This window comes from Crinia signifera, chromosome 7 (assembly GCF_055691185.1).
Source record: "Crinia signifera chromosome 7, ASM5569118v1, whole genome shotgun sequence".
NCBI classification, from domain to species: Eukaryota; Metazoa; Chordata; class Amphibia; order Anura; family Myobatrachidae; genus Crinia; species Crinia signifera.
The window spans coordinates 151,679,408-151,693,781 of NC_139223.1; the positions used below are offsets into that span (position 1 = coordinate 151,679,408).

Sequence of the window (14,374 nt, forward strand, 5' to 3'; positions counted from 1 at the left end):
TTAACATGAATGTTTTTGTCATCTGCTTGCAGGAATATGTCACACAGTTATCTGGCTTGTTGTGGTAACAACGCTAATACTATCTGCGCTCATCATATTGGGGATTATTTTGTTTCACTCCTTTTGGCAAATTCCTTTTTTAGATGGACAAAACCATGTGCACTGCAGGTGGGGCAGATGTAAAATGTGCAGAGAGAATTATATTTGGGTGAGTTATTTTGTTTTTGTGCAGGGAAATTTCTGACTGCTTTATTTTTACACTGCAATATAGATCTCACTTTGAAACCCCACCCAACGCTAACTCTCTCTGCACAAGTTACATCTACCCCACCTGCAGTGCACATGGTTTTGTCCATCTAAGAAGGTTTTTGTAAGAAGGAGTGAACCAAAATAGCCCCCATTATTGGCCTATCTGTTTAAAAAGAACAAACGTTTCCAAGAGTTTGGCATTCCGAGCATCCAGTGCACAAAGTCCAGCATTGACGCTGCTGACGTAGAAGAATGCATTCCTATCACATAGCTGGGAACAGAGGAGTACAAATAGACTTTTAAAAACACCAGAAGAATAAAGTTGATTTTGAAAAATACTAAAAAGTTGTGAAGATATTTAAAAATGTTTTGGATTTCTTGGTTTTTGAAACAAGACCTCTCATGAGTGTAATGTTCTCTATTTCTTTCTAATTTCCCACCAGGCCACAGCAGGTTGACATACATTGGGTAGACCACTGAAGGTCATCAGACCTGTGGCCCACACAGTCATAAGGTCGACAGGCCTTACGGTGCCCATGTTGGCTATATCAAAATTTTGGGACAAACAAGTGAAATACCATGTCGACCTTCCAACCCTAACTTGAGTCGACCCAATGACCCATACCCCAGGCAAACACTAGTACACGGTCATCCCAGCTGGGACTGGGAGGGAACAGAACAGAAGACTGGGAGATGAGATGCTTTAACTGAAAAGGGGAGGAACAGCAAACTAAGAGCAGGGGTCCTGGGACTAAGGCCCTTATTCAGATCTGATTGCAGTACAAATTTGTTCTCAAAATGGGCAAAACTATGTGCACTGCAGGTGGGGCAGATGTAACATGTATAGAGAGAGTTAGATTTGTGTGAGTTATTTTGTTTCTGTGCAGGGTAAATACTGGCTGCATTATTTTTACAATACAATTTAGATTTTGGTTTCAACACACCCCACCCAAATCTAACTCTCTATGCACATCTGCCCCACCTGCCGTGCACAAGGTTTTGCCCATTTTGAGAACATATTTGTACCCTGATCATATCTGATTAAGGGCCTGAGGGGGGAAGTGACAGATGCCTGCAAAAAGGTGCTGGGTCTGAGAGTAGATGAGACAACCCGGCTCAGTGACAGAGGGGTACAAAGGGAACAGCCCTTCCTGGCCCAAGAGAACAGAGGGCACCAGAGGTTCCGAGGGCACAAAATGAAGTAAGGCTGCACCGGCCATCTGTCCGGCACCACACAACTAGCCCCAACATACAAACACAGCCATAATGGGCAAAGCCACCCACTGAGTCCCTAAGTGCCCATACATGTGTGTATAGCAGCTGGGGATGCCAATCCCGGGATCGAGATCGGCGGGATCCCGGGATTTAGGGCATATTTGGCCGGGATTTGAATCCCGGGATTGGCTGCTCCAATCCCGGGATTGCGGGATCCAAATGCGCATTCGCATTTGATCCCCTTCTTATGCGTACCGCTGAGCGGGGCGGGAGGAGGCTGTTAACTTTAACTCCGGGCAGACGCGGCGGTGTCTGAACACTAAGGTTGCGCAGCGTGACCTCTAACATCACGCTGCGCTGCCTGGCAACAAGGCTGTGTGGCTGCGCAGCGTGATGTGAGAGATCACATCACGCTGCGCAGCCACACATTGATTCACAAGCCACCGCATTCGCCCGGACACCAAGTTACCCGCCTCCTCCCCGGCTCTCCAGTCACCTCGCCTCCTCCACAGCGTCTGCCCGGAGACATTGTCACCCGCCTCCTCCCCGGCCCGCCTCAAATGCCGCATGCCGCCGGCCTGCCCCGCATCTCCTCTATGCTTAGAGGTAATTTTTCAACTATTGGGCATATCATGAGGCCAATCCCGGGATCCCGGGAATCCCGGGATTGACAGTTTTTCAATCCCGAATCCCGGGATTGAAAAAATGGCCCGGGATTGGCCTCCCTAATAGCAGCATTACAAGGGGAGCTACATGTGTATTAGCCTAGGGCACCTGAAACCTTTAATCTAGCCCTGGCTGTGCTGCCTGCAGACACCCTCCACAACTCCCGCCCCCCCCCCTCCCCCCTTAGAGATACAGGTGCTAGGTCGACAGTATGAAGGTCAACAAACATTAGTTACACAGCGTAGCCTGCCTATGAATGAGTTGGCATTTGAGTGATGCTGCTACTGGTGCCACTGCTGTTGTTGCTGCATAAGGCATCACATCTACCCAGTGGGCTGTCTCAGTCATGTAATCCTTAAGTTTGCCCTGTTCCACTTGTTCACATGTCTGTGGTTAAGTAAACAGTGGGTACAACAGAATTTTTTAGGACACTAATGCTGTGTACTATACAGTATAGTCAAAATCGCAAGCAGATCGCACAGGTTTTTTTTACCATGCGATCCCGATGCGCGCTCCCGTGTCAGCACGAATCGAACCCTAGACAGACAAGGCAGCAATGACTATAAAGTTCAAATCGAATGTAGATAGCATGAATTGTATGTAAAAAGTACAGAGTTAGCAAAGATTGTATAGCAGTCGAATCTTAAGTTGAATAGCAAGGGAATCTCCTCGTGTGTACACACCATAATGATATTTTTCCTTTTTACTTGTGTAGTTTCACGGCGGCACTTCCCAGCGGATCGCATGCAAATCGGATTTGCATCCAATTTGCATACGATTCAATCTGCGATGCGATTTAGCACACCCCCACTTTCCAAGTCAGCTTAAAGCGTGGCAAGCGCAGTACGCGTTCTCCCGACGTGTTCATAGCACCACTATCCATGTCGACGTGGAGTTGATTTCAAGTGTGGCGGGGCAGCGAGCCCCGCTAGGGGCCGCAAAAAATGAGCCCGAAACGTGGCGAGTGGACGCGTAATACACATCCAGTAATCCGTGTCCCCTTGCCACGCTTCGGGATCATTTTCCATGTGCCCTCGCAAGGCTCGCTGCGCTCGCCACGCTTTATAAAATCAGCTCCAAGCTGATGTAGATAGTGGGGGTATGAACAGGTCACGAGGACTTAGGGGTGACGCAGATAGTGGGGGTGTGCTAAATAGCATAGCGTATTGAATTATGCAATTTGCATGCGATATTTGCATGCAATTTGCATGCGATTTGCATACTATGCACTCCGCCGGGAAGTGCCGCCGTGAAACTACACAAGTACTTATTTGTCCCTGCACATTCTAGGAATCGCTTGTCTAGTGAAGTAGACACAAGTACTGGGGACACAGTACGTCCATCAACTTTCTAAATCACACTGCACTGATACTGGGTGCACATCTAACACCAGCATAGCCTGATGACAATGCTTTAAGTTATAGATCTATTAAGCCCGCTGAAACGCTAGTCTGCTACCTTCTGGGGACTATGTAAAAACCCTACCTTCTGTGTTTGTGCATGTGTGAGAAAGAGATGTAATTTCACTCTCTGCCAGCAGATGGCAGTGCTTTGGAGACTCACGGATACCAGAAATACTGTATATATATATCAGGCATATCCAAACTGCGGCCCTCAAGCTGTTGTGAAACTACACATCCCAGCATGCTTTGCATTAGTTTTAGCATTCCCTAATTGCAAAATTGTGGCAAGGCATGATGGGACTTGTAGTGTCACAACAGCTGGAGGGCCGTAGTTTGGACATGCCTGATATAGATGATATATGTGACCCTATACCAAACCTTATTATAGGTGATCTTTGTAAGGCTGACGTGTATGACATTACTACTACTATCATTAGGTAAAAAAGGAACATTACTGTAGTGACAGTATTCTGCATATAGATACAAATATGGATACAACTATATAACAGTATTCCGGAAATTCTAGTATTCTAGAAACAGATGATGAATTTATCTAACCAATCAAAAAAGTCCTGCTGCTTCCAGGCCGCCTGAGCACAGTGAGAGGAGTGGGCGTGGCTCTGAGCACAGTCAGAGCCTGGTGGTTTCCAATCCCAAGTGCAGCAGCAGCGGCGGCGGTGAGGGTGTGTAGTGTGTTGTGTGGTGCTGCTGTGGCGGATGGCCGTATAATGGGAGCCAGGTGGTTGGTGCAGCTGTGCCTGGTGCTGACACTGTGCTGCTCGGCAGCTCCCCAGCCCGCAGGTAATGTTGTCACACTGTATCTGGCACCAGTGCCACTGTCTCACTTGCGCTGTGCTTCCGTCCTGTCTGTACTCCTCTGATGTCATGCCTGTTGTGTAGGGAGCTGTCACACATGTATGTGCTCTATATACAGCTACTGTTGTGTGCTTAGTGTGGGGCAGACAGCACCTGCACCTCATACTCTCCTCCTGTACCTGGCTCCCGGGCACAAAGTGTTTCAAGGGAGCTCTGGTTTTACTTTCGTTTTTGGGATGACTGGGCTTATGTGTGCAGGGCAATTGGGCAGAGTATCTATCTATCTATCTATCTATCTATCTATCTATCTATCTATCTATCTATGTCCTGCATAGATCTTATAATTAAGAATATGACCCTGGCTGGGATCACACCCACCCTGTTTCTCTGGCTGAGTATGCAAAGTAGTGCTGGCCATATGGATCAGTCTTTTGGGTATGGGAGGGAGATTTAAAAAAATGTATGCAGTGTATATAGTAGTGTGCGTACTATCTGTTGAGTTAATATTTAAACTGAAAACATTTTAAATGATCCTATACATGCAGGTTGCTGTAAATAAGTAGAATGTCAGTGAGGCACGCAGACATTTTTGTGCCTTACACCTCGTAGATATTACATTATCTATTTTTGGCCCCATTCCTGTTATGACTTCCCCTGTGGTGTATAGGTGTCTGACCACATTTATATATAATATTTATTAGTACTTGCTCATATTTGCAGCCAACACTTACACTACGGAACTGACATAGGAATCTGCATACCATGCAACCACCCTCCTGTGTCCACGTCACCACTAGTAAATTTGTAGTGAGCCACCGAGCCCGAAACGTGGCGAGTGGACAATGATGCTATTCTGAAAGCGGCTAACGTAACTGGAATAAGCAGTGGCCACAAAGATGAGGAAATACCAGAGATATACAGTATATGCTCAATTATGACACCAGAGAGAAAATCGCTGCCCTGTTATAGTGATATAAAAAATCGGCAGATCAGCGAATAGCTGCAAGTCCATTCGCAAACTCATGATCCATCAAATACAGGCCGCACACATGCAGAGTCTATCGATAATTACCCGCAGTGCGAAATCGTGCCGTGAGATCAGGTCTGAATTACCCTCAATGTCTCACAGGAGCACCCATCTTCAATAATGTGTACTAGTGCGTACACATTAGCTGCAAAAAAATATTTGTTAACGTGCATACTGTTAAGTAAAATTGCCTAATGTAGTGCTTAAAGCTGAAATTGTGTTGTGCCTCCATCATGGTTCATATTATATTTATTATTATTATTATATATATGGTACTTGTTTCCTAGCACGGCGCCCAGATTTTCTACATACGGTAACGTAGTGAAATCGCATCCTCCGACCTTTTCATACCCCCACTATCCACGTCGGCATGTGGCAAGCGCTGCGCTCGCCACACTATATGAAATCAACTCCACGCCGACGTGGATAGTGGGGTTATGAAAAGGTCGGAGGACGCGGTGGCTCTCTGCACTCGCCACACTATGTAAGAGCAACTCCACGCCGACGTGGATAGTGGGGTTATGAAAAGGTCGGAGGACGCGGTGGCTCGCTACACTCGCCACACTATGTAAGAGCAACTCCACGCCGACGTGGATAGCGAGGGTAAGAAAAGGTCGGAGGACGCTTTCCGTCGCGCTCGCCATGCTTCGGGGTGCCGTGGATACTGGGGGTGACACAATGGCATAGTAAGCACCCATCAACCTCACATGGCATGGGTGCTCATACAATGAAATATCGCATCGCATTTGGTGCCATGTGATCCTATGCGATATTTCATTGTATAAGCATTCCTATGCAATTAATATGGACATCGCATCGTACAGCACTATACACGGTACACAATGCGATGCTCCTACGCAGAATAGCCTATTAAGCTATTTGCTTAGTGGGCGCCGTGCTACGAAACAAGTACCTTATTTATTTACTTTTCTGTATTAACCAATTTGGAGCCAATTCACAATGCAGAGATGTCACCTAAAATGCCATGATCTGCTGCACAGTAATGCACTGATATGGGTAGTGCTAATTCTTAATTTATGTTCTAACTGGGCATATAACTGATCATTGAAATTGCGTCGAATTCTTTTGTCAGCTATACATTCCAAATATTATGAAATAGTGAAGATAAACTGTACTGTCATTTATAACAGTGATACATTTATAGCACAGACCAATTATATTTTGTCACTTATAACACCCCTGACCGCTTTACCACTTTTTCTATTTCAGAAACTGCACAGATATTGTCTTGTGCTCCCCCCCCCCCCCCCCCCAAAAAAAAAAGTGTAGAACATGTTTTAAAAATATATATTTAAGTATTTATTGGAAATAAATTATGTATTTATCCATAGACCCCATTGTAAAAATTACCTTCCACCCACTAGTGGTTTACAGATCCCCACTGGTACAATCCCCTATCCACCAGTATCCATAGTTATTAAATTGATCGGTTGTGTGATTATCAGCATTGCATATGAATGGATTGGGTGCTTATGTAATTTGTTTACATAAAGGGATAAGCGTTATATTAGAACTACGATTTTAAAAATAGATTTGGCTATCTCTGCCCCTAAATAATAGTGTTCAGGAGACAAATCCTGGGTATTAATATAATTATATATAATTTTCTGGTTCAGGAAGAAAATCTCTTACCAGACTGAACACTTCCATTGTTACTATGGGCCTTATTCTAGTTCACTCTTTCTGACAAATCCTTCTTAGATGGACAAAACCATGCTCACTGCAGGGGGACAGATGTAACAGGTGCAGAGAGAATTAGATTTGGGCGAGTTATTTTGTTTCTGTGCAGGGAAAATACTGGCTGCTTTATTTTTACACTGCAATATAGATTTCACTTTGAAGTAAAACCCCACCCAAATCTAATTATCACTGCACAAGTTACATCTGCCCCACCTGCAGTGCACATGGTTTTGTCCATCTAAGAAGGATTTTGTCAAAAAGAGTGAACTAGAATAAGGCCCTATGTGAGGGGGGTGTTTCTTTAGAACTTGGGCTGCTATTTTATTAAACATGTTTCTTGGTGAATGAATGTTTTGGGGTGCAGTGAAGGCGTGCAGCCACAACGTGGACAAATCAATAACCTCTGCTTTTATTAACCGGATGTGGTTGTGTTGTGTGGTTTCCCACAACCAAGACTTAACAACCCCAGCAATTTTTAATAATAGCATTGCTAAACAACACCAAAAAGTCATGTGTAGTCAGCAGACAGCACATACTTGGCAGCATTGTGGAGGCACAAAATGATGGGAGGAGTCTAAAATAACAGACCACTCAACAGCTTTTCCAGACTCCTTGAATCACTGACTTGAGATTAGAAAAGTCATCAGCTTGATGGTCAGCAAAATGGAGTTGCGACCCCATGCTGAGAAGGTCGGGGCCCACTTTGGGGTCAGGACCCACAGTTTAAGAACCACTGCACTAGGGCGTGGTGGGAGAATAAAATAGTGTGCCGAGCATAGCGAGACATCGTGCCCGAAGCATGGTGAGGGGATGCAGTGCTGCGGTACGGTGTCCTTCAGTGGTTGACCTAATGCTTGTCTATCCTATCATCCATACCCAAAATAAGAATCTTGTAATCAGTTCTATTTTTCTGCAGGCTCCAGCAGGAACTGTGGCCCTTATTCTAGTTCACTCTTTCTGACAAAATATTTCTTAGATGGACAAAACCATGTGCACGGCAGGTGTAAAACCCCACCCAAATCTAATTATCTCTGCACAAGTAACACCGGCCTCACCTGCAGTGCACATGGTTTTGTCCATCTAAGAAATATTTTGTCAGAAAGAGTGAACTAGAATAAGGGCCACAGTTCCTGCTGGTGCCTAGTGAAAAATAGCCCTGCTTGTAATACTAAAAGACACAAAGAGGGGAAATTTATTTAGGAGCAATGTTGTGACAACCTACGAGTGTGACTATATCTTGCACTCACAATACCGTCAGTTCGCTTTGCTTTATAGGAACCCGAGTGCTGGTTACATACATGTATTTCTGGGAATTGCTAACAGGGTACTGTGTTTATGGCTTTTCCACATGTTTCCTGTTTCCAGTTACTGACCAGTAAAAAACTGTCCGTACTTGTGTACTATCAGGGCGCCCACGAAATCGGCTGAAAATCGCATGCACGATTTTGCAGGCGTTTTTGGGCCGATTTATTTTTTTGCGTTTTCCGTTTGATTTGCATGTTGTTCCATCATTGCACACCTTGCACACCCCCGATTTCCATCGTAGTGCATCGCATCGCATGCAATATCGCGCCATCCGATGCATGTGATGCAATTCGATTTTTAATTGTACAAGCACCCTGATGGGTGCTTACATTGTGAAATGCACCCCCATTGTCAACGCCACCCCCACTATCAACGCCAACCTGAAGCGTGGCGCTACGCGTCTTCTGACCTTTTCATACCCCCACTATCCACGTCGCCACACTATATAAAATCAACTCCACGCCGACGTGGATAGTGGGGGTATGAAAAGGTCGGAGGACGCGTACCGCCGGCTCTCGCGGGCTCGCTGCGCTCGCCATGCTTTGGGTTGGCGGTGACAATGGGGGTGCATTTAACATTGCGAATCGCATCGCATGCCACTTGCTGGCATGCAATGCTATGTGATATTTAATTGTACAATCAGGGGAATTTTCCCGAAAATAGCATCGCATAGTACCTGGGGGTGTGCAAGGATGGAATAGCATGCAAATCGGCAGGAAATGGCCGAAAATCGGCTGAAAATCGACCGCTAAATCGCATCGCAGATCGAATTGGCCGATAAATCGGATGCAATATCATATACGATTTACATTACATCGGGCGCCCTGATAATACACCAAATAGTACCAAAGTGTCTGTTTGTTATTCCATCTACCAAGGTAAAAAACGCTTATTTAGATGTTCCCATCAATAATGTTTGTAGCATTAAATCATTCTTTCTGCCTTCTAAAGACTGCTGCCTTGAGCTAGGTACACACTGTACAATTTGTGTGCTGACCTAACAGATATCAGGTCATTGGGCCTATAACTATTTAGTGCGTACGCTGTCCGGGCTTACAATCTTGTAAGTGCTGCACTCAATATGTTGTTCGTGTAGTTTCGGTAGCGGTCACGAAACGCAGTGTGTTTGGATTGCTGCCTGATTTCTACTTGATCCGTCAGAGGTAGATAGTGTACTCTGACACAACTTTGCTGATGCAGTAAATAAGGAGACCCAACTGCCAATCATCTGACCAATATAGAAGGGAGTATGGAGATCTGCATCAAAATTGGACTGGTGTTTACACATAGATTGGGTATCGTAACTGTGATCTAGGTCTCCAGTAAAGGTGCCTATACGTTTTTACAATACGGCCCTTTTTCACACGATATCGACTCATCAAGCTGATAAATCTCATGAAAACTGCCATAGCGAATGTGTTTTAGTTCCTATCCGATAAGTGGTCCTGTGCGCATCGGATCCGGAGATCGTCATGGCTGCCACAAAGATTTGTCCAATCCCGCAGCTTTGACTGGGATCACATATGATACATTGTTTGCAGATGGACCGCATACGGTGTATCATTTGCAATACTGTCGCCCGAGAGCTGCCGGGTGAGTTGGCGAGGTATCGAATGCGATACCTCACAGTAGTGTATGTAGGCCTTACCTTTTGTGTGAGCATGCTGGTCAGGAGTGAGATTGCCAGAGAATTGGACAAGTGTGTACTCAGATTTATTCTAAAGCTTGACAAATTGGAGGAGACCGAAAACAATTCTGCTGCTTCAAATCCAAATTAAAATTTCCCTTTGATATTTAGAAGCTCCTGTAGGCTACAGCAGTTTTCTGGCTGGTCCCTGACCTATGCCTTCGCTTTCCTCATTATAGACAGCCCCAAACTTTACCACATGCACTTGATGAACTGAGCTCATTTATAGTAATAGTTCAGGTATGGCCAATCTATGGTTCTCCAGCTGTTGTGCGACTCTCAGCATGCCCTACCTGATATTAGGGAGTGTTATAATGAAGATGGGGCACATTGGGATGTGTAGTTTCTCAACGGTTGGAGAGCCACAGGTTGTCCAGGCCGGGCCTGCACTAATTAAAACTGAACATTCTAAAAACGTAACATTTAAACATGTAAACGTTTCGACATAGACACCAAAAAGAGATGTCGACCTTTGCACCCTGTTAACCATTAGTAGCCGACCATATGACTGTAGACCTAGACATTATAGATCTAAAATACCATAACCCTATAATTCACATGTTTAATTGGTTGTCTGTGTATCAAGCTGGACTTTGTCCAGGAAAACAACAGAACATCTAGTTGCAGAGCAGGAAACGGGGAGTGTGCTGTGTGCAATTAAGCTTTCATTTCGTAGTCCCAGAATCAGCCTGATCAAATCCAGTAAATAGATCTACACACTGCATGAACTAGTAATGCTGTTCTTTAAAGAGAAATAAAACCATTTCAAACTTTTGGGTAAATATGATTTTCTTGCAACCTAAAACAAATAAGGGTACTTGTTTCCTAGCACGGCGCCCATCGCATACCATAAGGCATACGATGGTATGCGATGCGATGTTAGCCGATGTTATACAATTTTAAATTGTATGGCATATACAATGGTATACGATTTTAAATTGTATAAGCACCCTAATGGGTGTTTTCAATGTTAAATGTGCCCCCTATAAGATAAATAATTGTATAAACACCGTAATAGGTGCTTACAATGTTAAAAGCACCCGTACTATCAACACCAACCCGAAGTGTGGCGAACGCCGCGGTACGCGTCCACCGACTGTTTCATACCCCCACTATCCACGTCGGCATGGAGTTGATTTTATATAGTGTGGCGAGCAGACGCGGAATACATGTGAAGTAATGCGCGTGCACTATATAAAATCAACTCCACGCCGTCATGAATAGTGGGAGTATGAAAAGGTCGGAGGATGCGTACCGCCGCCCCTCACGGGCTCACTGCGCTCGCCACGCTTCGGGTTGGCGTTGATAGTGGAGGTGGTGTGGGGGTGCATTTAACATTATAAGCACCTATTGAGGTGCTTATACGGATTCAGTATTGAATCCCGGCGGTCGGGATCCCGGCGTTCAGAATCCCGACGCCGGAATCCCGACAGCCGAAATGCCGACAAGGGGGGGACGTGGATCGCCCCCCCTTGCGGGCTCGCTGCGCTCGCCACGCAGCGGGACCGGTGCCTCGCTACGCTCGGCACACTAATTTATTCTCCCTCCAGGGGTGTCGTGGACACCCCAGGAGGGAGAATGTGTCGGCATTTCGGCGGTCGGGATTCCGGCATCGGGATTCTGAACGCCAGGATCCCGACCGCCGGGATTTTAACTGCATCCCGCTTATACAATTAAAAATCGTATAGGGGGACCATTTAACATTGAAAAAACCCATTAGGGTGCTTATACAATTTAAAATCGCATTGCATTGTATGCCATATACAATGGTATACAGTATTAAATTGAATACAATGCCATACAACTGAATATCGTGGGCGCCGTACTAGGAAACAAGTACCCAAATAAGCTAATCAGCTCCTAATTGCCATGTCACAGGCAAAATGACAGTTAGAAGCTGGTTGGTGGTTTATTACTCTGCATTTTATCACTTTTCAATGCTTATAAGTCTCTCCTTTATGGGGGTCATTCCGATTTAATTCGGTCCACCATGCGTTCGCACGGAGGACCAATGTTTTTTTTACTGCAAATTCACATAATGATTTATGCACATGTGCCGGGTCCCTGGGGAAATGGACTTGGCGACTTGCATAGTCGCTGAGCCTTTCGCACGGTGCGATGCAGGGTGGAGGATTGGATAAGGCTGGAGAAACAGAGGGAATAAGGAAATAGGGAGGTCCCGGTACAGTACGTCATCATCTGGGGACTGACAAATCTAGCATTGGTGTACTGATAGAATTGCTGTTGTATCATTGTGCTGTGCCAGTCATATGTTATTGTGTTCCTCTCTCATAGGATACAGTAGAAATTATCCTGACAAGTAAATACACAAACTGCTTACAATCATCCTTTCCAAATACCCATCATTTAGGTTGTAGTTTATGTATAAACCATTTACAATAACAATGTTTTCCATATACATTATTTGTTCTCTTTAGGACACACTTTTCAAATACTCCATGATAAAACCAGTAAGTGCCTTACGGTGGACAATGACCAGCTCACAGTGGACAAATGTTCAGAGTCCAAGAAAACATTATGGACATGGGGCTCCAGTCATCGCCTTTTCAACCTGGAATCTCAGAAGTGCCTGGCAGTTGATCTTACTAAACCTCAAGATGCTTTGAAATTGGTCTCTTGTGACTCAAAGCTTCAAACTTTTTGGCGCTGTAGTGGTGGACACATATATGGGGCTTCCAGATACTTACTAGGTGTAGTAAAAGGAGCTGTGGTTGCAACCTTAGAATCCAAAGATACATGGAGGTCAAACAACACATCTCAGAACATTTGTGATATTCCATACCATGGTACGTAGTTTTCTTTCTTGGCCCACTTTGATAACCAATGCATCATATATTTAATGTGTTTTGTTACTTTCTGTGTTTTTTTTGTGTAAAAAATATGAAAGACTTTTCTTTCCCCAGGTAAGTCCCTCACAATAGGCACCCATTATAACTTTTTTTGGCTGAAAGATCGTCATGGACTCCATTTGCCTCCACGACCTACGTATGATGACCTGATAATGAGCTTATAGTTGTTTGTAATGTGTGAGCACCGGTCATCCATGGTCCAGCTGCACCTACTAATGTATAAAAAATGGAATCCGTGTTCACAAGTAATGCTAAAGACAGATTTGCAGGGCCGTTTTTTTTTGGCAGCCTTGGCAAAACCAGTACCAGAACCTCAGGTGAAAGTGTGTCGGTGGAGTCTTAGAAGTTACGTTTGCAATAATGCCATTTGCATTAAGATCAATAAGGGTGCCTCTCTGTCATTCTTAATTTTGTGATAGACTATCTGAAGCCAGGACTCAGCTGCCTAATGGTAGAGCAGCCCCTGTCCATATAACAAAATGTTATATTCCTGTAAGAAACTGTAGGGAAAAGCGGCATCCGCACCATTATCTGCGCTAATTCTCCTCCTCCCCCATCTATCAAGGAGAAACATGGCATGGTGATAGGTGCACAATGCATCCCTGTCCTTACCAGCGGTGCTATGTATAAGATACAGTAGCATGCCAATAGCAGGGGGCAATGTAGAGTATGAACGTTCAGTTGTGTTGTCCGTTCCAACGCCGGCAGCTATTAGTTGCCGATACTGCAAGGACATCGCTGTCCATGGCTGCAGCACCTGCCGCGGGCAGTGAGACCCAGCACATCAGCATTAGGGTGCTTTGGCGCAGGTCGCCAGAGGGCCAATTTTTTTTTTTTAACAACACCTCACTTTAGCGATACTGCTTATGGATTTGCCTCGGTAAGTGGCGAACAGGAAGAGCTGTATTGATCTGTGCTGCTATATTATATTTATGCCCACCTGTTTCTTGTTTCTGTGCCTTTTTCGGTCTTCTAAATGGGAATAGTTGGAAAAAAATAGAACAAACGGGGATTGAGATGTCTATTAGTGTTCTATTAAAAGTCACAGCGGCATATGTTCCCCCCATCCTAAATAGAATGAAGCAGTGATGAGTCCCGTTTTCAGGTAAATGGGGCTTTTCACTGTTACATGGATTTTTTTATTGTTCTACAAATTCTGTAGATGTTAACATTATTTCTAGAGGATAGATGGTCATGCTATAAAGAAAGGGTCTCACCGAGGAGCATACTAATAGAGGAAGAGGCCCATGTGCAGTCTCCATCTAGTAGACCCCAGTGATGTGCAGAGTCTGATAGGAAAAACACTGGGCAAATGGCTGCCACGCCATTTTCCTGGAGACTTGCGTACCAGTGATTTATTCAGCACTGCTGCCACCAGCACAAAACTCCAGAGTGGTAAGTATTGCAGAAGTGGGTGCAGTGTATGCTGAGAGCA

At 44.9% G+C, this 14,374-nt stretch overlaps 1 protein-coding gene across 2 annotated transcripts in view; it reads left to right on the top strand.

The window, feature by feature from the left end:
- Window positions 1-14,374, top strand: part of LOC146020677 (lymphocyte antigen 75-like) — a 341,840-nt gene that overhangs the window by 181,974 nt on the left and 145,492 nt on the right. For both annotated transcript variants that reach the window (XM_083153965.1, XM_083153966.1), the window contains exon 26: window positions 12,508-12,876. In XM_083153965.1, coding sequence (XP_083010091.1) covers window positions 12,508-12,876 — 369 coding nt within the window. The remainder of the gene's footprint in view (window positions 1-12,507; window positions 12,877-14,374) is intronic.